The sequence below is a fragment of the Rhinolophus hipposideros genome (assembly GCF_964194185.1).
Source record: "Rhinolophus hipposideros genome assembly, chromosome: 2".
Classification (NCBI taxonomy): domain Eukaryota; kingdom Metazoa; phylum Chordata; class Mammalia; order Chiroptera; family Rhinolophidae; genus Rhinolophus; species Rhinolophus hipposideros.
Genome location: NC_138048.1, coordinates 48365050 through 48389902, shown reverse-complemented (window position 1 = coordinate 48389902; position 24853 = coordinate 48365050). Strand labels below are relative to the sequence as shown.

At 40.1% G+C, this 24853-nt stretch overlaps 1 protein-coding gene across 3 annotated transcripts in view; it reads left to right on the top strand.

Annotated features, from left to right (window-relative positions):
* Positions 1–24853, top strand: part of PARP9 (poly(ADP-ribose) polymerase family member 9) — a 27512-nt gene extending 2659 nt beyond the window's left edge. Inside the window, exons 2-11 of one of the 3 annotated variants that reach the window (XM_081071449.1) lie at positions 790–892; positions 1648–1681; positions 3504–4351; positions 7285–7512; positions 8578–8796; positions 12649–12709; positions 15196–15576; positions 18465–18601; positions 19805–19979; positions 24023–24853. In XM_081071449.1, coding sequence (XP_080927575.1) covers positions 878–892; positions 1648–1681; positions 3504–4351; positions 7285–7512; positions 8578–8796; positions 12649–12709; positions 15196–15576; positions 18465–18601; positions 19805–19979; positions 24023–24402 — 2478 coding nt within the window. In that variant the 5' untranslated portion in view covers positions 790–877 and the 3' untranslated portion in view covers positions 24403–24853. Of the gene's footprint in view, positions 1–789; positions 893–1647; positions 1790–3503; positions 4352–7284; positions 7513–8577; positions 8797–12648; positions 12710–15195; positions 15577–18464; positions 18602–19804; positions 19980–24022 lie in introns of all 3 variants that reach the window. The other 2 variants (XM_081071447.1, XM_081071448.1) reach the window with 2 other exon arrangements.

Here is a 24853-nt window from a genome sequence, read left to right as displayed (position 1 = left end):
GGCAAAAATGCATCTTGTCCTCACTCTTTAGGACTGTATTGGACTTGCTGCTTTTCCTGACACGTAGGAATAATAGTTCCCTGATGCTGTAGATAGTCGTACAAAATTTTTTTTATTACAAAGGCATTAGAAATTGTTTCAGAGGCCTAACGACAACTATGTGGGCAACAAGTGTAGGCAACTGTGTTGTTAAGCATTTTTGTCGGTCTCCTAAAAATTTGATCCCTACATATTAGATGGAAAATCATTAAAATATGTTTTTCCAGAGTTTCTGATTTTTATCCAGACAGTCCCCTTTCTAATTAAATCAGCAAATTTATCACAAGCTCAGTAACACATACCCTTGACAGGCATAAGTACAGTTCGCTTTCTTCAGACATTCTCCAGGGGTCTTCATACTCATAAAGCTGGTTGTTCCCCATTGTTCTTTGAATGCTGTGCTCTGTCTTAGCTCTTGGAATCATTCTCCTCTTCCAATTAACTATATGCAAACCTGCTCCATCCCTCAAGGTCTGGCTCTCGTCTCACCTTCTCCATAAAGTTTTCCCTGCTATAACCCTTATGGTTCTTTCCCCTGTCTGAACTGCCATTACGGTTTCAACTGGAACCTCTCTGTAAAGGATAGAAAGTAAACAGTAACCGCAGCAGAAAAACAATAGTGCATCTTCACCAGTAAAACTAAAAGCTACTTAAGATCAGAAATCATGTTTTGTCTTCCTATGGCGCATTCTTATCAAATTTCCTAAGATGCTGATCAATGCTTATTGCATCCTTTCTATTCATTCCTAGAAGTGGACCACCATAATTGGAAACAGCAGTCTATGCTCAGAAACGCAAAACAGAGTATAAACATTGAAAGACCCCAGGTACTTGGAGGATGGACTTTTCCAAGGTAAAAGTACTTTTTTATAAATGTATACTCATATAAATCATGAACTTTGATCAGGCATAGTACTTCCTATAACTAAGCACGAAATCTGGGTCTTCAGTTATGCCCAGCATTCTTACTTGGTTTTAATAGCCCAGTAAAAGTTTTCTCCTTGTACCCTGTGGGAGAAGAGGAATCCAGAACATGCTAATCTAATCAACAAAGTCAACATGAGGATCAATGATTTTTAAAAATATGACTTCAGTATCATTTTTATTCTGTCTTCTCATTCAGCAATTCTGCTTTTTTGCAGGATGGGGTAGAGGAGGAGGATGGAGGAAGATAAGCAATTGAAAAGTGGGTCCTTATTGGTAGACAGGAAGATATAGCTGATGAAGCTCATGTCCGCATGTCTTCTGTTCTGTCTAGAGAAACCCTACAAGCCTTTGGAAATTGGAGGCCTGTCTGAAAGTTTTGGGTCCTTTTGGCCTGTGATCTTTGGGTTTTTTCAAGTGTTAATCTCCAACCCATCTTGAATTAGAAGTGCATTGGCTTCTAAGAAAGTGGGTAGGGTCATTGTTTGCTAGAACATTTAGTATTTCAAGTATTTCAGGCACACAGATTAAACAAATGAACAAACATGTGTTCCCCTTCCTCCTCAAACCCAGTGCTTTTAGCAGAATTTCTGTTGCTCTGTGCTTATTAGGCTGTATTTGTTACAAGTAGTCTGTAGTCATTTGATTTCAGTTTTTATTTTAAACCACTTTCATTTTTCACAGGGTACTGGAGCAGCAGCTTACAATGAAAAATCAGGTACGATCACCTCACTCTCGGTCTTGTTTCAGAAAGTCTTTGATCATATCTGTCCTCAGTGGAGAAAGGGGAATACAAAAGGAGACTGTCTTCCCCACAGGTGCTCAGGTGCGTGATTGCAGGATCTTGTGGTGACCCGGCACATGTCTCAAAGGGGGACTGCTTCAGAGGCAGTGTGGCACCAGCAGACGTGTTCTCTTAGGGCTCTCATTGATACTTTCCTTTGCCCACAAGATGTCAGACTCTTCTGTCCACAGCCGTAGAATTGAAATTGGACAGAAGGAGTGACCCACTGATTGACCCTTGCTCAACAAGGGCTTTGTAAGAGAAGGAACCTTCCTAATCCTAGAGGTGACCCACTTGTGATTTTCAACCAAAACTTGGGCCAGTTGGATCTGGCTACTCACGTGCTGCTTCTTTTAGGTAATTGAATCCACCAAAGTTCTTTCTAGGTGGCTCAGATTAGAAATGGGAGTTGAAGTAAAATATAATTAACTACGACATTTTACCTATTTTAGGATGCACATTTTTTTCACATCTCTGAAATAAAGCTCCTCCCTATCACTAGTGTGCTATGGTTTAACTGGCATTGTTTTCCCTTCCTCAGTGACATATAATAATGATGCCTTAGAATCCAGTGAAATGCAGTGTCACAGGCTGGGTTCTCAAGGAAGCAAAAACTGAGATGGAGTTAGGAATGCAAAAGGTTTATTGTGAAAGGGAAAGAGAAGAAACCAGATTTGGGGAGGTGGAACCATCAGACTATAAGGAAAACCTGCCAAAGCTCTGCCAGCCTGAGATTGCCCATTAGGGGAGGCCCACATTAGACATAAATGGCCTTGCTCAGCAGTTCATGGAGGCCATTTTGAGAATAGTGTGACCTTGGCTGGAAAGTGGAGATGGACTCTGAAGGGCAAACAACTAGAGGCTGTCAACTAGTCATATTCCCTCCTTCATAACCACATTGAAGGAGTTATCTGAGCAGCACATCTTCTTGCCTGACAAATACAGTAAGTAATTTTTAGTCAGTCAGTTTTAATTATTCCACCAAAATTGTGCCAGAAAGCTAGAGTATGATGTCCCACCCATTGGCTGGACCATGCCCCAAAAGGAGCACCCTTGACTAATGACTCAGAAGTTGTATGAATATCCCAGCTCCTTTATCTTTCTGGTGGTATAACTCTGAGACACATCTGTCCCTCAGTGGAGTTAAGCTTCATTTGCTTCGTAACACATCCTTTATTCACTTCCTTCCCTTCCCTGTCTTAATCTCCCACTTGGACCTCCCCGTCCCACACCCCTGGTGTTATCTAGTATCACCTCCCCAATAAACTTACATCAAATGTTTATCGCAAAGTCGCTTCTAAGAGAACCCAGACTAAGACGCTGACAAAAGAAAACAATTTGTGAATAAAACCTCCACATATTTTTGACATAATTAAATTCTTTCTTAAATACTTGTGCCTTAAGCCTGGCTCTTCCCAAACTCACCATTTCTACATAGCTTTTAAAATTCAGGAACCACCATACACACAATTTTCTCAACACTATCATTGTATCATAGTGACTACCACTTATGGAACATTTGCTATATGCCAGAGGAAGACTCAGCACTTTATGGGTGACTTACAATTGAAAACGCTTGGATATCCTTCGTCTAATTACATGTCTAGGTGAGAAGGAGAATCGGGAAGGGGACTAGAGGAAATTCATCTCTCTTTTGCATATCGAGCACTTAGTCCCCTGATGTGAAGTGGAATTACATCCTTTTCAAAGGAACCCTTGCTCATTTCTTTATTTTTTGTCTTCTCTCTTTTTCCAGAGACTGACATTCTTGGAGAAAACTATAGTTGGCAAATACCCATTAATCACAGTGACTTCAAAATTTTAAAAAATAATGAGAGCTGTCTCTGTGAAGTCCTCCAGGATAAATTTGGCTGTATCTCTACCCTGGTCTCTCCAGCCCAGGAAGGTAACAGTAAGTCTCTGCCGGTCTTCCGAAAGATGCTGACTCCTACACTAGAATTATCTGTCTGGAAGGATGACCTTACCAGACATGCTGTTGATGTTGTGGTGAATGCAGCCAATGAAGACCTTAAGCATGGGGGAGGCCTGGCTCAGGCCTTGGTGAAAGCTGGCGGCCAAGAAATCCAAGAGATGAGCACAAGCGTGGTTTTCAGACGTGGTAAAATACCAGTCGGTGAGATAGCTGTCACAGAAGCAGGGAGGCTTCCCTGCAAATACATTATCCATGCTGTTGGGCCTCGGTGGATGAAGGTGGACAGAGACAGGTGCATCAATAAGCTGCAAAGCGCCATTGAGAATATTCTGAATTATGTCAATTTACACAGTCCTTATACTGAGACAGTAGCAATTCCAGCCCTGAGCTCTGGGATTTTCAACTTCCCTGTGGATTTGTGTACACAGATAATTGTGGAAACTATCAGTTGTTATTTCCAAAATGTGCCGCTGACTGGTAATTTGAAAGAAATTCACCTGGTAAGCAATGAGGACCCTACTGTTGCTGCCTTTAAAGCTGCTGCAGAAGTCATCCTAGGGAAAAATGACCTGGTGTCCTGGGTAAATCAAGAAGCCACCCTTCCTTTTGATACGATGGTTGTGAATAACCTGACTCTCCAGATTGTCCAGGGCTGCATTGAATTACAGGAGGTAAATCTTTGTTTCTGTTCTCTTGCACTGCCAAAGGGGATCCCTGAACTGTTTATTACCTAACAAATATGTTTTGAGTACATATTATTTCAAACACTGTTTGATCTTGTTAAGGTTAAGAGTATAGACTTTAGAGATAGACCGTCTGTATCTGGGTGCCGGCTTTGCCATTTAATAACTGGGTGATGTGAATCAAGTTACTTTATCTTCTGGTCCTCAACAATGAAGATAATAATAGCACTTGTGTTTTAGAATTAAAGACAATACACATAAAATGTGTATTAGAGGATAGAGTTTGGCATATGATAAGTATAATTATTATTGCTATTATTCTTAGGCACCATAAGAAAATAGAACAATCTTTCATCCAACGGACTTAAAATCTATTATATTCTTTTTATGTAAAAAAAAAATTCTCTATTTGAAAAAAATCTCATTGGGAGACAAATCATCTGAACATTTCTGAAACAATACATCAATAGTACACAAAAAAGTCTTCATACAAAATGAATTCATAATATTTAAGAGTATGTAAATTTGTGACAAGAGTGGAGTGGACCAAGAAAGATTACTTTAGAAGATGTGAGTTTTGGATCTGACTTCAAGTTATGATAGATACGAATTGGCAGAAGGAGAGGCCTGCTTGTTAGAATGATTTGTTCAGAGAGACCCAGAGGAGTTAATAGACCGAAAATAATGGGCTGGAGCAGTCAGGAGACCTAGGTAGAGCTGTAGGTTGTATTCTGAGTATATGGCTCTGTGCCAGGGGCTTTGGAGAATACAGACTGTGACTTAGCATGTAGCCGGGGTTCCTTGGCAGGGAGGAGAGGGAGTCAGTGTAACAACAAACCTGGGTATTTCTGGGTTACTGCAGCTTCCCCGCTAGGCAGAGAGCACCTTGAGGATGGAGCTCATGGCTTGTTCATCCCTGTAGTTCCAGAGCCCTATGTGGGCATGCTTCTGGGTGTTCACCAAATTATTGATGAATAAGTGAAGTGGGCAGCAGGGAGCAGGGACTGCAACAAGAACGAGGACGAATATAAGGCTATATTCTTTTTCTTTTCTGAATCAGTGATGTCACAATTAAGGCTCTCCTGTGGCCACAATCAAATAGAATTCATCATCACTGAAAAGCTACTACTTATTGCCCACAAGACAATTAGAAGACTGAGGGCACCCACCCCCACAAAGTGAAATATTTATTGGATGTGTCATTAATATGCCAATTTAAAATAAAAGTGGAAACATTCTAGTTGGATAACTTACCCTTTTAACTAAACGTTTATTGTATGTATTTGTTTATTGTCAAGAACATGAGGAGCCTTAAAGTTTGCAAACAGCACTAGCAAAATCATTTAACCATCTGCATACCTGCAAAGCAGCATTCATGACTTGGGGTTCTGGAACCAGATCATAGCCAACAAGCATGCTCCTCCCAGTACGCAATTCTCAAGCCCCAATATCTGACTTGCTGAAGTATGTCTGTGTCACCCAGCGAGCATCAAACTCCTCTTCTGTCTCTTTTGACCCCTGGGAGGAGCATCCAACTGACTGGCTAGCCGCAGCGGGGCGGGGCCTGGGCGGGGTGCGGGAAGCCTGGAGGTCGGAATGGCCAGTGGCGGAGAGGCTGAAGAGAAGCCGGCTCCGTTCGGAAGCTCGCGGGGCTGGAGTTGGGCCCAAATTGCAAATTCTGAATGTACTTTCAAAGTGAAGCATTCAGTAACATCTGTGAGGAGTTATCTAAGTTTCCCCTAAAGGGAGCCAAAGCCATTGGGGATGATTTAGGGAGATTTGGGCATGGTGGGGCAGGAAGGATAAAACCCCTTTAGCACAGCTCTGAGAGCTAACTAGGAGGCGATGTTACTTAAAATACAACCCGTGTGTATGTACAGTCTATTTCTGAAAGGACAGATGAAGAACTGGTAAAAGCCATTGCCTGTAGGATAGTTGGGTGAGTGGGAGACCTAGGGGACCCGACTAAGAGGGAGGCCTACTTTTCGCTGAAGACTCTTTTTTGTCTCATTTGTACTCTCTTTAACCATGTATTACTCACCTTTTTAAAAATTAGGAGATTGGGCCAGCCCGGTGGCTCAGGTGGTTAGAGCTCCATGCTCCTAACTCCGAAGGCTGCCGGTTCGATTCCACATGGGCCAGTGGGCTCTCAACCATAAGGTTGCCAGTTCAATTCCTCAAACGCAGCACCTTGAGTTGAGCTGCCGCTGAGCTCCCAGATGGCCCAGTTGGTTGGAGCGCATCCTCTCAACCACAAGGTTGCCAGTGCCCCCTGCAACTAGAAAAACGGCAACTGGACCTGGAGCTGAGCTGCGCCCTCCACAACTAAGACTGAAAGGACAACAACTTGAAGCTGAACGGCACCCTCCACAACTAAGATTGAAAGGACAACAACTTGACTTGGAAAAAAGGCCTGGAAATACACACTGTTCCCCAATAAAGTCCTGTTCCCCTTTCCCAATAAAATCTTTAAAAAAAAATGCTGTTTAAAAAGAGAAAAAAAATTAGGAGATTGAAATTTTCTGAGAAATTTTATTTCTTTTCTGTTTAAGAAAATTCAAACAAAAATAGCAAAAGTGATGACAGTGGGTCAGGGACTGAAACCATTTATTGATAAATCTTAAAATCACAGGGAACGCTCAGAATCTGGGAATATGGGGGGTATAAGCCAGCAAGGGACTGAGAGATGTTTGCAATAAAAATTGTGTCATCCCCACACTTTAATTACTGAATAGGGTAATCAGGCTGATCAAATGATCAGTCTTTGGAAATAGTTTTTATTCATTATTAAATGATATTTTTGTGGATTTAGGATCTTCAAAAATATTTTTCAAAGCTCTTCAGGGAAATAAAGATTTAAATTGGTCATTTAACAGAAAATAATTTAACAGTGAATCTTGTCCATTTTTTTCCCTTTTCAGACAGACGCAATTGTTAATTCTATAAATCCACTTAATAGTTTTGAAGCTGGTCCTGTGTCAAAATCAATTCTACAACAAGCAGGAGATGAGATAAAACAGGAATTTATCAAAAACGTGCCTCGGATATCTCGGGATTCCCAGTTGGTACTGGTTACAAAAGGATATAAATTGTCCTGTCAACATGTATTCCATGTGTTATGGCATTCAGAATGTATTAGAACAGATTTGGTAAGGTTAAAATACATTTATTTTTATGTAGCTCCATAGTCTATGTAGTGTTTGTTGAATTTCCATCATGCCCTTAAATTCATAAAATCTTGTCAAGTGGTATAGTCCCCATTTTCTACCACTCTTGTGAATACCTGAAATTCTGAATAAGTGTTGTTGTCATAGTTATCTTAAGTTTATTTTAAAATATTACCTAACCCATATCTACATTTTAAATGGGCATACTGCAAATAGACACAGAAACCCAGTGCTCCTTCAGTCTGCACACCTGTTCACCTCACCACACCATGACCCTGTAGGCCTTTCCCTAAGTGGGCCTGGGATTCAGCCTCTTCATATTGCCCTCTATCTGTTAAATTCCAGGAGGACTTGGGATTCCCCTTCTAGTACCATTCCAGTCAAATCTATTACCTGTGGTGTCTTCCCACCTGCCTTTGTCTATCTATATTTTGTCACCATTTCTAGTCCTCTCTTGGTTAGAGGGTCCTCTAATACCAAATTGGTCCTCCAATTATCTCTACTATTCAATTTTCCAAGGCCCTTCCACAGACAACCTTCCTGTATTAGTATTCAGTTTGGCTGTTGAAACATTGATGGAAAGTTTAATCTGCCAAATATACTAGCACTTCTCTAGGCAAATTACATGGCAGACCTTATGACATTGAATAAATGCTGCTTACTTACTTTAACCTCTATCTCCCTTATTAAACCTACCAAGAGCTCTTTATGTTGACCTGAAAGTGGCAGATGAGTGGGGATAAATTGATGGTTGGCTCTCTGATCTGGGGAGAGGAGCAACGCTACATAAACTGGGTGAAATCATGGTGCCAAAGGTCCTGAATAGCACAAAAAAGGACCACTCAGTTACTTCAGTGGCTCAGCCCTTTCACTGTTCATCATCTAACCTTATAACTGCAATGGGTTCCCTAGGGAGTGGGGCCTTTCCTAGTATGGACATGGCCCTGAAGGAAAGCGGAGATTTGTGCTGTAAAATATGGGCAGGATCAGGGGGTAAGTGATATTTTTGACTTGAAGTCTCATCTTAAATTTGTGTTTTTCCTACAGATATTAAAAAATGCAATGAAGGAGTGTTTGGGAAAATGCCTTGAGCTAAATTTAACTTCCATTTCTTTTCCTGCCCTTGGGACTGGAAACATTTACAGACTGAAGGATAAAGCAGCGGAGATTATGTTTCAGGAAGTTTTGATGTTTGCCACACACCATTTGAAAAAACAATTAACTGTAAAGTTTGTGATCTTTCCTATACAACAGGAGGTATATAAGGTAAGTTAATGTCTTGGAAATATCCTATAATTCATTTATTCATTCATTCATTCAACATCTGTTTAGTATCTCCCATGGAAGAAGACATGGGGCTAAGTGCTGTACAGCGTGGTGATGTTCTAATCCGGTGAAATTTAACTTTTATAAATTGCCCACATCTGACCTAGTAAAGAATGCCATTATAGAAGCCATGTTTCCCCTCTACTTAGCTTCTCTCTTTTCCTTTGTTGGCACTTATTCTTCCCTCCGGTTCTTAAAGGTCAGCAACCTCCTACTTTCAGTGAGGTCCTCTGCTTCTCTCTCTTCTTTCTTCCTCTAAGAACACAACTATTCTTAAACTTCTGCCATAAATTCTGTAGAGTCCTATCTAATGGCCCAACTTCAGAGACACCCCCCCAAACCCTCTCTCATTTCCACTTGGATATCTGACTGTCGTCTTAAATCCAACATATTTAAAACAAATTCTTTGTCTTCTTCTCTTCAATCAGTCAACTTTCGTAGGCAAGTTACTTATTTGTGCCCTGGTTTCCTCAGCTTTAAAATGGGGATAATAAGTACCATTTTATGGAGCTTAATACGTGTAAAACACTTAGAACAGTATCTGGCATACAGTGAGTCCTCCGGGAAGGTTAGCTGTTATATTAGCTATAATGAGTATAATGCCCTAGGTGCTGAATTGAATAGTAAATTAAGTGAATTGTTTGTTATATTTTTCCCCCAATTAGATTATAAATTCTTTAATAGCAAGGGTCTATCTGGCTACTTTTGCCATGTCCCCAGTACTGCTCTCAAATTCAGTCTGTTCTTTCTGAACTCGTCTATAGGGGACCCCCGAGAGAAATCAGCTTTGGTCTAACACAAATGAAGGACATGTCAAGCTAAGTTTCTCACATGTGAATGCATCTCTGATATATTCAGCATAATTAGTATATATTGCTGTGCTGTTCTCCCTTTAAAGCACCATCTCTTTGCTTTATTCTAACTTAGCTGGCATTTTCAAAAAGGACTTTAATGATGTTAAGGAAGAATAAAACAGAAATGAGATAAGATGGAGCACCTTAAAATAGGTTTTGAAGATACAGGTTTCTGATTCTGCCAACAGCAACATCGAAGTACTAGTGCTACTTCCCAGGCACATGCCTGGATTTGGGGTGTACAGGGCCTTGCTTCTTCTGATTGCTCATTTTCCCACCTCCCAGCCTGTCTCCGTGTAGGTGGTTGCCATTTTATCTCTTCCCTACAAGAAAACAAACTTATATTGGTTCTAGCTTGCTCTTTCCTGGAAAGAAAATGTAAAGGTTTTATTCCTTTTGCTGCTTGACTAGACAAAAGGAGGTTTGTAGTGTTTGCTGATTTCCATTACTGACTTCAAAGTATCGAATGAAGTATCCATTGAAGATGGAGTTGGGAAGAGATGTTCACAACGGGCTCTCGGCTTCAGTCCACTACTGTGTCTCATCCACAGCTGACCTGAAAGCTGGTGGTAAGAGCTCACCTTCCCAGCAAAGAGCTCACCCTCCTGACAAAATGAATCATTCTGTCCTGGGAATGAAGTTCACCAGTTTCCCTCAGGCAGAGGATTGTCATTGGGTTCAGATAGGTGCCCTGAGTACATCTTTGGACTGTTCATGAAGCACCATATCCCTGTAAGAGGAATTCATCACATCTAGAACAGGAGGTTCATTCTTTCCAACCTACAAACAAAAATGTACATGACAGTTCAACAAAAATAGAAAGATCAACCACAGTCTGAGCGCTCCCCTGGGGTCTAATAATAAAAATAGCTACCAAGTATTGCGTCAGCCAGGTACTGTGCTAAAAGCTGTCTCATTTCATTCTCCCCCCAATCCTGTGATGAAGCCACGGTTGTCATCTCCATTTTACAAATGGGAAAACATATTAACCCAGAGGTTAATATACACACAGCTAGTCAAATGGCCAAACCAAAATTCCAACGTGGGTCTATCTGTTCCCAAAGCTTTGTGTTCTGAACCACTAAAGAAAAACAAAACAAAAAAAAAAGTGACTTGAGAGATGACACATCTTTCAGTTCTGTAACTCAAAGAAGAGGACTATCTTACATTATACCCTGAACATTGACCATTCATTCCTGCAGGCTCTTTCCAATATTAACACTATATTATATATTTGTGGACATATGATGTGTGTGCATTCATGTATACCCTCTGGCCTTCTGATAAACACATCCTTGTTTCCAAAATAAGTCTTCCAGTGAAGGGTGTATGTTCAGAAAGATCAGAAGGCAACTTACACATTTCTTCATGGGGCGTTGCTTTGGCAAGGTCCCTACATTTCAGAAAATGGAGTTGTCAGATATCCAGAGTTGACCTGACTCAGCAACACCAGCCTACACTGAACTCACAATAAAGTGATACTTATATTCACACACTCATAAATTTTCCAATTCATGAAGGACAGTGAGTAAACAACTCTCTAGCTGCCTGAAATACTTGTGTTCACCAGTATTTCATGGTGAGAAGGGTCTGGGTTGGAGCTGAGTATCTGTAAATGGTGATGGATAGTCATTCATTTGGTTATTCAACAAATATTTATTGCATATCTACCTTGTGCCAGATATTGTATCTCAGAATAAGGAACACCTCTCTAAGAACACATTACTAACATCTGTCACGTTGGGTGTTGGTCTTTCTTGGACAGAGCTGGAAAAACTGCCAAATTCTCGCCATATGGATCCACTTTTCCAAAATCTTTACAGACCATCTGCTTGTTATCCACACATTCTTCTAAGTTATTGATAACGATTAGATTACAGCTTTCTTTCACATTCAATTAAAAAGCCTTGGCTAATTGATTTCTAACCCTGGGACTCATCTTGACATATAAAGTGACTTTGAGAGAGAGCTGATTTTTGTCCATTTTGCATATGGCAGCTATTCTTAGTTCATTTATCAGCAGATAATATTATTTCATCTGTTTTATTTCCAAGTTCTTGGATTGGGAGTGAGGGAAATTCCCTGTTATGGCCTCTCCAGGTACAAGATATGGTAAGATTGAGGGCTTTTGGCTCTGGAAATAGCAGCTGCAAATACAATTTATGAAGAAAATGTCCTACAGATTAAGAAACTTCACCATCAAAGTTCAAATCTAGTTTTTACCTCATCTACCATCTTTTCAATGAAGTCATAACTGCCAATTGTATCAACTTTTAAAAAGGAAGACACTGGATATGGTGGTTCTAAACCTGAGGAGAGATGAGGAGAGTTTTTTTCAAAAAGACTCTTATGTTAAAGGATCTGCATGGCAATATACACAGATCTTTGTCCATAGACTGTCATGGTAATTACATAATAATTACAACAATAGCTAACGTACTGAGTGTTTATTTACTATGCCAGATATAATATTCAGCACTTTACAGGAATTGATCATTTATTCAGTCTACAGAGAAAGCATTGTGTGTATGACTTTTAAAAATGAATTCATGTTTTATTAATTAAAAGAGTATCTGCCTGTATATTTGTCTTCTTCAGTGACATATCCAAACCTTTAGTTCAATGCCTAACGTGCAATCAGTAGGGCATTAATATCACTTGAATGAATGAATGATAATATTTTGCCTTGAAATATACATTCTGATTTTTTATACCATATTTTGGTTTTCCCATTTTTTCCTACAGTTGTTTCCCCTACACGTCCTAATAGATTGTGGTGCTGCACTTGCTGTTCCCCAAGACTTTCCTAAAGGCTGCTTTAGATTTGTGGCAGAGGAAATGGGGACTGACAGAGTGGTGTGTGCAGGTAGAGAGGGATTTTGATGACAATGGCTAAAAGCCCCACTTATGCTCTGCTGCTCTGTTTTGAATCTTGTAGGTTTTCATTGCTGAAATGGAGAAGAATAAGTCCAAGCAGCAGAGTTTCAAAAATTACAGTGGTGAGTAAGACATTCATAGGCCTAGAACCCGTGTCTCCCACCATAGGCTCATCCTATGTTTTTTTTGTAACTTTTACTTATTTAAGTGTGTTTTTCCAGGACCCATCAGCTCCATGTCAAGTAGTTGTTGCAATCTAGTTGTGGAGGGCGCAGCTCACAGTGGCCCATGTGGGGATCGAACCGGCAACCTTGTTGTTAAAAGCATTACATTCTAATCAACTGAACTAACCAGCTGCCCCTCATCCTATTCTTGATCATCTATATTAATGGAAGGGAGAAGAAGAATAAATAAGCCAAATATATTTCACTGTGCTCGTGCTTGGATACCAACCTGCTCTATACCTGACCATGTTCTTGCTCAGTCTAGTTTTATGACACGAACAGAGAGAGGCTAAGTTGCATTGGGTAATCCACAGTGGATAGTTCATTCATAAATGTTGTCTATAGCTTTTTTCCCTAAGGAAAAGTTCTGCCCTTCACAAGCTGACTAACCCAGTGCTTTTTCTGCTCTGAATGAGCAAACATCTAAATGGGGTAACTCTTGAATAATTATAGAAAACACATCCAAGGAAGACCAGACAATAATACATGGATTAATCAAATGCTTCCCAAACCTGAGTAATTATTGGAATCATGATGGAAACTTTAAAAAACAAACAAAAGTATGTGTAGGCTCCAACTCTATAGATTATGATTTAGGAACTCTGGGTCTGGGCCAAGCATGTGTATTTTTCAAAGCCCCCAGTCAATTTTTGTACTGAACCAAGTTTGGGGATCACTGAACTAAAACAATCCTGGTTGTTGGGGGCTGGAGAAGTATTAACTTTGTCTTATAACTCTATTCCTTTAGTGAAGTTTGAGTGGACTGAGATAGAATTGCCTCCTGACAACTAGAAATGTGTATTTCTGGAATAGTCTTTTAATCTACAGTATTTTATAGATGTTAAGAACACTAAATATTCAATGAGCAATAGAAACTGTTAGGCTATTTCCCATTAGGGTCAAATGATTTGTTTATACCCTTAAATAGAAAAGCTCATTTATGAATGTTTAATGGTCCAGCAGTGCTAGAAATGAAGTAGGGGGAACTTTAAGAGCTCTAGTCTGTGACTGTGCCTCTTATGAGCCTGTTTATATTTATCTGTAAAATTAAGATAATGACAGACTATTGGAAGAGGAATTAGAGATTTTGTGAGTAAAAATGTTTTGTAAATTGTAAAGCATTAAACAAATGCCAGGGGATAAAGAATGAACAGAAGATGGACAAACTCCCCAAGTGGCCCAGAGGAGGGAGAGATTCCTTCTGACTGCAAAGGATCAAGAATGGCATCATGAATGAGATGGTTCTAAGCCCGGCGTTGAGGATCGCAAGATTTTCAATGGCCAGAGTTGGTGGGGTGGGCCACCTAAGGTGAAGAAAACCCACAGAAGCAAACAAATGCAGTGCATGTTTGGGAAGCCACAATGAGTCTAAAGAAGCCAGATAGGAGGAGTTTGAGGTGAAGATAATATGGAAAAGGAACACACAAATGTCTCTATGTCATTAATCTGAATAATGGGGCCAGGCGTGTGCATTTACTTTAGTACCGTAGGTAGTTCTTGAGGACATCTGTAAAGGAATTATAGCACAGGATAATAATTGACATAAATAATGATTGATGATGATGATCTCAGATTATCAAGAAAAGTAGAACTATTTAGGAAGGTAATGGGGTGTGTTTCCATTAGAAATATTTAACTAATAGTTAAACGTTTTGCTGTAAGAAGAGTATCCTTTAGTGATCTGAACAATTTAGTTACCTAGAAGAACAATTCTTCTTTCCTGATAATGATGGAGGAATGAAGTATCACAATGTGTTGTTTTTATTTTCTCCTAAAAAGTGATGTAAGTGCCCAGGCAGCAGAAGGGTGAAAAAAATAAAAGTACGCCAAAAGAAACTACCCTCCACCTCCCAGCCGCCACCCCTGTCACTTCTTAGTGTTGTATAAGACACTGGTTTTCATTTTTACTCTGTGGAAGGCCATCCTCCCCCTCTGACTTCTAGGTCTGTCCTGGTACTTTTGCATCGCTCCTGGGACCACCTAACTACTTTATTAGGGTAACAGATGCTAATGACCACTGTTGTCCTGGGATCACTCATTGGGAGGCAGAATTGTGTGAGAGCTGGAGCCAGCCTGGCCACACCTACTAGCTCCCTGGCCACCACTTGCTAGTTCTATAACCATGGGCAAGTTACTTAGTAACTCTCTGCATTAGTGTCCTCATGTGTAAGATGAGGCTACTAATAATACCGATCTCGTGGGGTTGTGAGGATTGAATAAAATGATATATGTAAAGCACTTAAAACAATGCCTGGAACATAGTAAGTGCTCAGCTTACTTTTTTCCCCTCAATATCTTGGGGCAAACATGGCCTTGGTGTTTAGTTCTGTGCTCTGGTTTGAAACCCACCTGTCTTCTGTGGTTGCTTATTATAGTCTCTTCAGTCCCCCAGGGGAGCAGAGAGGAGAAACGAGACAATATGCTCGAAGCTCATGCTCCTGCCATCAATCTGATGGGCTCCAACCTGGAAAGGATGAATAAGGCCCAAGAGTGGATCCAAACGATACTCTCTCTCCGGGACCAGCACAGCATTGAGAATAATCATATCCTCTACCTTGGGAAAAAGGAACATGACAGTTTGTCTCAGCTGCAGAAAACCACAAGGGTCCAGATCTCCGAGATTATTAATCCAGGAAAGGCAATTTTAGAAATTAAAGGAACCCAGACTGACCTCATGGAGGTGGTTATGACCATTGAACATATGCTGTGTAAGGTTCAAGAGGAAATGGCAAGAAAAAAGGAGCAAGCCCTTTGGAGCTTGTCAGGTGAGTAACTTTCTATTAAATTGGAAAGTCAGCTCTCCCAGCTGTCCTTTTGGGTGTGGTCATGCATGTATGTATGTGGGTAAGAGAGAGAATGGAAGAGAGCAAAAGAGCAAACCATGCTCGTTTTGTGTTAAGTTATAAACTTTTATAACCTTTTTTTGGGCTCTCTTTCTACCAGCAGGGTAAATTATTAGTAAACGATCACACACACACACACACACACACATACACACACACACACACACACACACACAATTGGATTTACGAATGATGACATGGGTTGCATAAGAGGCAATTACATTGACAGCTTAGGGTTACCCACTCCCAGGTTATGGGGAAAAAAGGTACATCTTTAATTCTGCAGATGGAGCATTCACATGTAGACACATTCCACTTGCTTAATTAATTTTTTAAATGGAGTTTTATTGCATTTATTTGTTGGCTGGCAGCCTTAGGAACCCTAAAATTATTTACTTTGAGCCCTCTCACCAAAGGAAATTATTCATTGGTACTGTTAAGTATGCTTAAGTATTACCCATTCGGTGAGGCAAAATCCATCAGAACAACTGGGAATTTGGTTCTGGAGACATCTTTTAAATGTAGCCCTTGATTGAAAACCACCTTAGGAGACAGAGGCTTATTTCATTCATGTATTTAATTAATGTATATTGAATCCACAATGTGTACCAAGCTATGTGTTTGGTGCTGGGGGTACAGTGATAAGATGGACATTGTTTTCACTCAAAATCTAATTGAGAGTGCTGAGAAGTTAACAGGGTGAGTTATGAAAGAAGAGAGGGGGTGACCCATTTCTGGTAGGACCCGAGAGAAGCAGCTAACCCAGACTTGGGAGGACAGGGGAAAGCTTCGCAGAGCAGGTGTCACACATGGAGACCTAAAGAATAAGTAGAAGTTAGTAAGGCAAAGAAAGAAACTCAAGAAATCAGATCATAGCAAGACCTAGATTATGCAAGACTTTATAAATCATATGAAAGAATTCAGAGTTTTTCTTGAAACAAGTGGGGAGCCTTAAAGGATTTTAAGCAAAGATAAGGTCAGACTTGTATTTTAGAAAGATCGCTGCTTATCATGTGGAGAATGGATTTAGTACAGAAATTCAGATGCAGAATTTCAAAGGACACCTTATTTTCACCAGGTGCTTGCAGAAATAATTTAGGCAGAATTGGTCAAAGTGAGTGGAAGTAAATGTTGTAGCTACAATCCACAGAAAACCCAGTGTCTAAAATCATAGACAAAAATAATACACAAGAATTTGACCCAAGATTATGATTTCATAATCTGGAAAAATGTCTGTGGGTATATAAACTGACACTGATTCGTCTCAAGAGAACAAGAGACAAAGAAACATTGATCTCCTTGTGCCATCAAGCTGGTGGCATTACTTTAAATTCACTGTATCTGTAAGGTTGACCCATCCTTCCAGCTACTGGCAAGTTAGTCATGTAAGTCCTTTGTTCTGCAGCAAGGTGGCATTTTTAGTAGCTGAGGACTAAGCATATTCCACAACAACATTTCAGAGGTTCATACAGACTCACCCTTTCTTAATCAGATTAAGATCTTCAACAACAAAATGGATAATTTTGAAATGAGCTATTACTGCAGGGAACATTAACTATCCATCAGAACAATAAAATTTGAATAATAGAAGTTAGGCATCTCCTTTCTCTTATGTTGCTCTTTTAATCCTTCATGGCGAGCACGTCTAATATAGCAGGAGTCTGTGGACCTTTGAGTCTCCAGGGCTCACCCAGTGCCTGGCATGGACTTGGCGCTCAATAAATGTTTGCTGAATTCAAGTCAACCAGACTTCATACTATACTTCATAAATGTGAGCCTTTCTCTCCAGATTTAATTTATAATGTCTTCCTTTGAAATTTCCTGGCTTTGGAGGTCCTTTGCTATGGAGTTTTGTCCCTCCTATGACTTCTCACAGTATTGTAACTCTCCTTGCATGTCCTAAACATATGAGGCATACTGTTTAAACTGGCTAATTTATTCCTCCATAGTTCTATAATTTGTTCTATTAAATTTCTTTACCCACAATGAGATATCACCTCACCCCAGTGAGAATGGCTATCATCAACAAGACAAATAGCAACAAGTGTTGGAGAGGCTGTGGAGAAAAAGGAACCCTCATACACTGTTGGTGGGAATGCAGACTGGTGCAGCCGCTATGGAAGGCAGTGTGGAGGTTCCTCAAAAAATTACAAATAGAATTACCATATGACCCAGCAATCCCTCTCCTGGGTATCTACCCAAAGAATTTGAAATCATTTATACATAAAGACACGTGTGCTCCAATGTTCATTGCAGCTTTGTTTACGGTGGCCAAGACATGGAAACAACCAAAATGTCTTTCGATAGATGAATGGATAAAGAAGTTTGGTATATATACACAATGGAATACTATTTGGCGTTAAGGAAAGATGATATAGGAACATTTGTGACAACATGGATGGATCTTGAGAGTATAATGCTAAGCGAAATAAGTCAGACAGAAAAAGCAGAGAACCCTATGATTTCACTGATATGTGGTATATACACCAAAAACAACAAAAGAACAAGACAAACAAATCAGAAAAACTCATAGACACAGACAATAGTTTACTGGTTACCAGAGGGTAAGGTGGGTGGGGGGAGGGAGATGAGGGTAAGGGGGATCAAATATATGGTGATGGAAGGAGATCTGACTCTGGGTGGTGAACACACAATGGGATTTATAGATGATGTAATACAGAATTGTACACCTGAAATTATGTAATTTCATTAACAATTGTCACCCCAATAAATAAATAAAAAAAATTCTTTACAAACATTTTCCCTCTCACGGAGCACTGAGAAAAAGTTTTGTGTTACTCATTTTTTAGGAGAATGGACTGATCTGCAACCAAAAAAGCAAGATGAAATGAAAGAAAATAAGTTTCTGAAATATTTACCACTCTTAACTCAAGAAATGCAGGATCGAAAGAAACAATTCGAAAATTGTGGTTTGCAGGTTATAAAGGTATACATAATTAAGGGAAAGATTTTACTTGTCTTGCTATTAATCCACTTAATTCTGTAGCCGAAAGAAAAACTCACCTGCTGATGACTCTAAGCTAGCTGCTCATTGAGCAGGAATCCCAGGAATAAGCCTGAGAGGAGGGCAGGGATGGGCAGGTATGATGGTATAGTTGGAATCAGGAGGTAGAAATAATGTCAGGATGTACAGAAGCATAGAGACCCAGGAAAAAGCTATCTGTCCATCTTGAAGCAAAGAAAAAGAAATGGAATAGCATTTATCACATTGCATTATCATTCTTTACCCATTTTTATCTCTCACTAAACTATGAGCTTTAAAAGAGTGAAGACAGTGTCTACATTGTGGACAATTTCGTTACTGGTGCCCATACATAGTGGTTGCTCAGTGAAGTTTTATCAAATGAATTTATCAAGGAAGGGAATTTTGAAGAGATAGAAGTCAAACTAGGAGAGGGTTGGAGCTAGGAGAGACTCTTATGCAACTTTACATGAAAAGCAAATTGCATGCAAAGTAGTATGCACATACAAGGTGTGACAATTAAGTTCGCGAACTTGCTGCACCGACGATGCTAACCTTTTTTGATATCAGAGGGATTATTCATTATGAATTTGTACCAACTGAAAAAAACAGTTAACCAAATTTACTATTTGGAAGTGCTGAAAAGGCTGCGTGAAAAAGTTAGACGACCTGAACTTTTCGCCAACAATTCATGGCTCTTGCATCACGACAATGCACCAGCTCACACAGCACTGTCTGTGAGGGAGTTTTTAGCCAGTAAACAAATAACTGTACTGGAACACCCTCCCTACTCACCTGATCTGACCCCCAATGACTTCTTTCTTTACCTGAAGATAAAGGAAATATTGAAAGGAAGACATTTTGATGACATTCAGGACATCAAGGGTAATACGATGACAACTCTGATGGACATTCCAGAAAAAGAGTTCAAAATTACTTTGAAGGGTGTACTAGGCGCTGGCATCGGTGCATAGCTTCCCAAGGGGAGGACTTCAAAGGTGACCTAGTGATATTCAGCAACGAGGTGTGTAGCATTTTTTCTAGGATGAGTTCACGAACTTAATTGTCTGACTTGTAAGTGCCTTTATTTCTGAAGCGGCGTTATCAGGCAATTTAAGTAGTAGTTCTCCAGTCTCTTTTTCAGTTTTTCATTTCCTTGGATTATAGGTGGAGAAGATAGATAATGTGCTCCTCCTGGCTGCCTTCCAAAGAAAGAAGAAAATGATGGAAGGGAGAACACAAAGGAAACTTTTGAGCCACACATTGTTTCAGCAAGTCCCACAGCAATTCTGCGAAGTGGTATGCAGAGTTGGCTTTCAAAGAACATATTCAGCACCCTGCGGTAGGTGTCAGCCCCTCATAATTGGGGCTACTGTGTGTGGGAAATGGTGAGCAGACATCAGCAGATGATTCACCACCAACAGCATTTGTTGCTGTGGTAAGGGGATCATTTGCTACTGGGATTTTGTGGTCAAGTCATTTGGAGAGGGTCGTCTTATTCCTTCATATATTTTGTTGCTAATGGGTTTTATGTTGATGAAAGTATTGGCAGTAAGATGTACAACTCACTGGTTTTCTCCTTTCTATGTTTATGTGTCCTGTCTGCAGTACAGTACCATGGAGCTTTTCTTTCTCTTTCTTCCTTTCTTCCTTTTTTCCTTCCTTCCTTCCTTCCTTCCTTCCTTCCTTCCTTCCTTCCTTCCTTCCTTCCTTCCTTCTTTTCTTCCTTCCTTCCTTCCTTCCTTCCTTCTTTCCTTTCTTCCTTCCTTCTTTTCTTTTTTCTTCTCTTTTTCTTTTTGCTTATCTCAAGAAAATCATTATCAAGCCATCCTCATCCCTTAATTGAAAGGACATTTTCCTGAATTTAATAATGTTGGTCTTTTCTTTTCCATCCTCTTCATTTCCTGTAGCCTGCTAGTGAATGAATTAGATATCTGGCAGGTGAAGTGAATAACATGTTAAGATCCTTTTCAGCTATCAGAGTTATGTGTGTAGCTTCCATGTGTCTTTTCAATTGGACAAAAATATTGCTTACTTAGTTGCTATATTGTCCCCTTTAGATCTCTCCAGAGGCGGCTAAGTTTAGTAATAATCATGGAGGATACATAGCAATGCAGCTTGATTTTTGCCTTGTCCATTAAATGTGTGGCTCTTGATCTTTACCTTTCAAAATATGTATAACATGATTTTTGCTGTGGAGTCAACTCCAAGTCTAGAAAGCAAAGGGGCTGGAAATCATCTTCTCTTTGCCCCAGAGAGAACATACGCAATACCGAGGGTAAAAATTGAACACGGACAATTCTTGGGGGTAAAAGTTGATCAATGAATCCCTATCAAAAAGTCTTTGAGTGTAACCAGGAAAGTGATGATCAGTATGGTCCTTTCATTGGCAAAGTTGTAAAAATTCACAACTTTCATTTGCTCATAAACCAGTATAACTGGCATGTCTGTACTCCACTCCTCCTACCCCTCCACATAAACACACCACCATCTTCTACTCAAACTACTCTAAGATCATCACTATTCTCCTATTTTCCAAATCCAGCAAGTGCCTTCTTTTCAGTCCTGTGGCCGACACTGCTAACTGCCTACCCAACGTCTGTAACCTCCTACCTCTCTCTTGACTCGCAGGTCTACATGTCTAACTGTCTTTTGGACATCTCTGCCGAGATGTCCCGTCGCCACCTCAAATGAACTCTCTTCTTGGCCATATTTTCCCCTAAGAAATAGGCTTTTCTTTTTTTCTACCCCCTTTCTCCCCCCGCCCCGCCGCCCTAATACTTCCTAACCTGGCTAACACCATCACCATCTATCTATCAGGTCTTCTAAGCTGGAAACTTATCATCCTCCATTCTTTCCTTTCTCTCTCTTATATATACAGGCAGTCACACACTGCTAGTGATTTTCTCTCAATAAAATTCTCAGCCCAGCCTCACCTCTTTATTTCTACTGCTTTAGTTCACATTCCCCTAAGCCTAGATGATTCCCAGGCCCATTCCTTGCCACAAAACTACCTATAGCTAACTTATCCTTTGTCTTCTACCAGAATTATCATGCTAGAAAATTGCATGCCTGTTTAATATCTGCCTTTGTAGTTCCCTACAAGGTAAAAACCCAAACTACTTAGCAGAGCATGATGGGCCTAGCCCCACATTATTTCACCAGCCCCATCCCATCACTCACTATGTTCTTCGACACTCTAGCCATGAACTTCTTAGAGCTTCCTAAATACACTGTATGTGCTCATGCCTCTGTGCCTTTGCATGTGGAGTGCCTCCCCTCCTCACCCGTTTGAGCCCTGCAAACTCCTGTTCCTTCTTCAAGACATAGTTCAAATGGCATCTCCTGGTTGACACTTTCCCCAACTCCTGCAGGCCCACTGCGTTGTTTCCCCCTCTGTTCCTGCATTTCCTCCATTCCTTTGTTGCAACACCTATAACTAACAAGTACAAAAATGTATAGCCCCACAAAACTCAGGTGTGGGGCTTGTTTTCTTTATGGCTGTATAACTGACCTTTACACCTAGCTTTCATGCTCCCATGTCCACAGATGTGAAAAAACTCCATCTTGGGAGTTCACGATGAACACAGTCGTTTTCAGAGTTTTCATAGTCCCTGGGGGTTTAAAATCAGCTCCGGCAAGGTTTTGCCCGTATTTCTTCTCTTCTCTCTGAGGGTGCTCTTGATGATGGGATAAGCACTGGGGAGAAGGTGGTCTTGTTCATGGCCCCCGTCTGTCCTCTCCTCTCAGTATCCCCTGCTAGATAAACCACCCTTGGCTTTGGTCATTAACACCTTCCTATACTTAAATTTCCAGTCCCCTTTGCTCGTAGGTAGTGTTGACACAGGACATTCTGTTTTTCCTTTGACACTGGAATTTCTTTCCTGTTCATGTATGTGCCCCTTCTACAGCTCAGAAAATTTTTGAGTGTGCACATTTTCCAAGCTGAAATGTAAGGTTTTATGTGGTAGTTCTCACCTCTTCTGGATATCTTCCCCAGCCATTACTACTTTGTACTCAGGTGCCTGGCTGGATGAGGGGGGGCAGCACCCAGCAGAGTCAGGCAATGGTCCCTTCTACTTTGGAGGTCCTCCCCGTTTTTCTGATTTTTCTATTGTTCTTCACCATCTTGAACCCCAAAGCTCTCTTGAGGGAGTGGGGCAGTGAAATGAACCCTTTCTCAGAGTCCCCACGAGTTCTAGTTATGTTCTCTCTGATTCTTCTCTTCCCATCAAGTGGAAGGGAGAAGTTTTGTTTATCTTGAAGTGAAAAAACTGCTCTTAAAACCAATGTCTTGTATTGTTCTCTCCTCTGTTATATGGTATAAAATCCATGCTCTGAATCCTCAGGCTTTTATCCTTTTGGTTAAAAAAACTCTTAAAATCTAACTCTGAAAGCCATACTTTCAAGATCATATTCTCTGCTTTGATTAAAAATAATTATGTGTGTGTGTGTGTGTGTGTGTGTGTATATATGACATATATATCATATATATGATAAATGTATCATATATGTATATTCAATTGACTTTGTTCTAAGCTTTCTTCTTTTTGCCCTGAGGTTACAAGTAGCAAGAACTCGATGGGTGGGCAAACCAAGAGCAAGAAAAAACTCCCAGGAAAGAAATCTTTTATTTTTATCTTAAAATATTTCCTTGCCACATAAAATTGTATTATATTTTATCTGTTTACATGTGGAGAAATCCCTTTGTGAACTTTTGAGAATAGGGGTCATGTCTTAGTCATTTTTAAAGCTCTGGAGGTGAACAGTCCCATATGGTAACCACTAGTCACACGTGGCTATTGAGCACTTGAAATGTGGTGAATCTGAATTGAGATGTGCTCTAAATATAACATATACCCTGCATTTTAAAGACCACTATCAAAGAAAAAAATGTAAAATATTTCCTTATTAATTTTACATATTAATTACATGTTGAAATTATAACATTTGGATATAATAGGTTAAATAAAATTATTATTCAATTAATTTCACCTGTTTCTTTTTACCTTTTTTAATGTGGCTACTAGAGAATTTACACACATAGCTCACATTGAATTTCTCTTGTTCAGTGATGTTCTGGAGTCTGAAACAGTGTTTGGTTAAATCACAAGTAAATGTAAAGAAAGAAAGAGGGAGATGAGGGAGGGAAGGCGGGAAAGAAGAAAGGAAGGAAGCTATATTTAAATATAAGCTATTATTATATCGATGATATCAATGATAATTTGTTCTCAAGGGAACAACTTTGGGTGTCTTTGCTATGGGGACTTGGGACCAGGAGGTGGTGATTATCTGGAGGACTAGAGAGAGAATAAATATTAGTACCCAAATAGGCAATATGATTCCTCAGATCATAATAACCTTTTAATTTTTTTCTTTTATCAGACCCGAAATACGGAGCTGGCATATACTTCACCAAGAACCTCAAAAAACTACCATGCCAGGTCAAAAAAACATCTGCCACAGATAAGCTGATCTACGTGTTTGAGGCTGATGTACTCATAGGTTCCTTCTGTCAGGGTCATCAGTTCCATATTGTTCCCCCACCATTGAGTCCTGGAGCCTTAGATAGCCATGACAGTGTGGTTGACGATGTCTCCCGCCCTGAAACCTTTGTTATTTTTAATAGTGTGCAGGCCATGCCCCAGTATCTGTGGACTTGCACCCAGGATCATGTACGTTCACAGGATTACTCATCAAAACTAATGGTGCTGCCACCACTGCTCCCAAGGGATAAATTCTCAAGGGACAGCCCAGTTGATTAGTAACCTCCACATCGTTTTAACAACTGCCATGGCCTTGCTTTGGAGGAACTAACCAAATAGTGACCATCAGTGTCTCAAAGCGTGGTTTGAATATGTCAAATGGGTCGTCTGTATGGACTGAGTGGGTTATTGAAGGAACCAGCCACATACTCCTGGCATTTCAGCATCCTCACCTTTGTCTTTTTATCTCTGGGGGTTGGGATGGGTAGACACCAACTAAAACACTTTCAGAATCCTCCCTCTTCTTCAAGTTCTCCTTTCATCTCCTTTACTATAGATAATGGCAAAATGTTTTACATGTAATGAAGAGATCTTTTTTCGTATATGATCCAAACCTTTTATTTTTTCAAATGGTGATAGTGTAACATATTAGGACAGCAGGATGATTTTACATTTTCCAGAGAATCTTATATAGTGTTTACATATCAAAATAAATCACCTTGACTTAAGT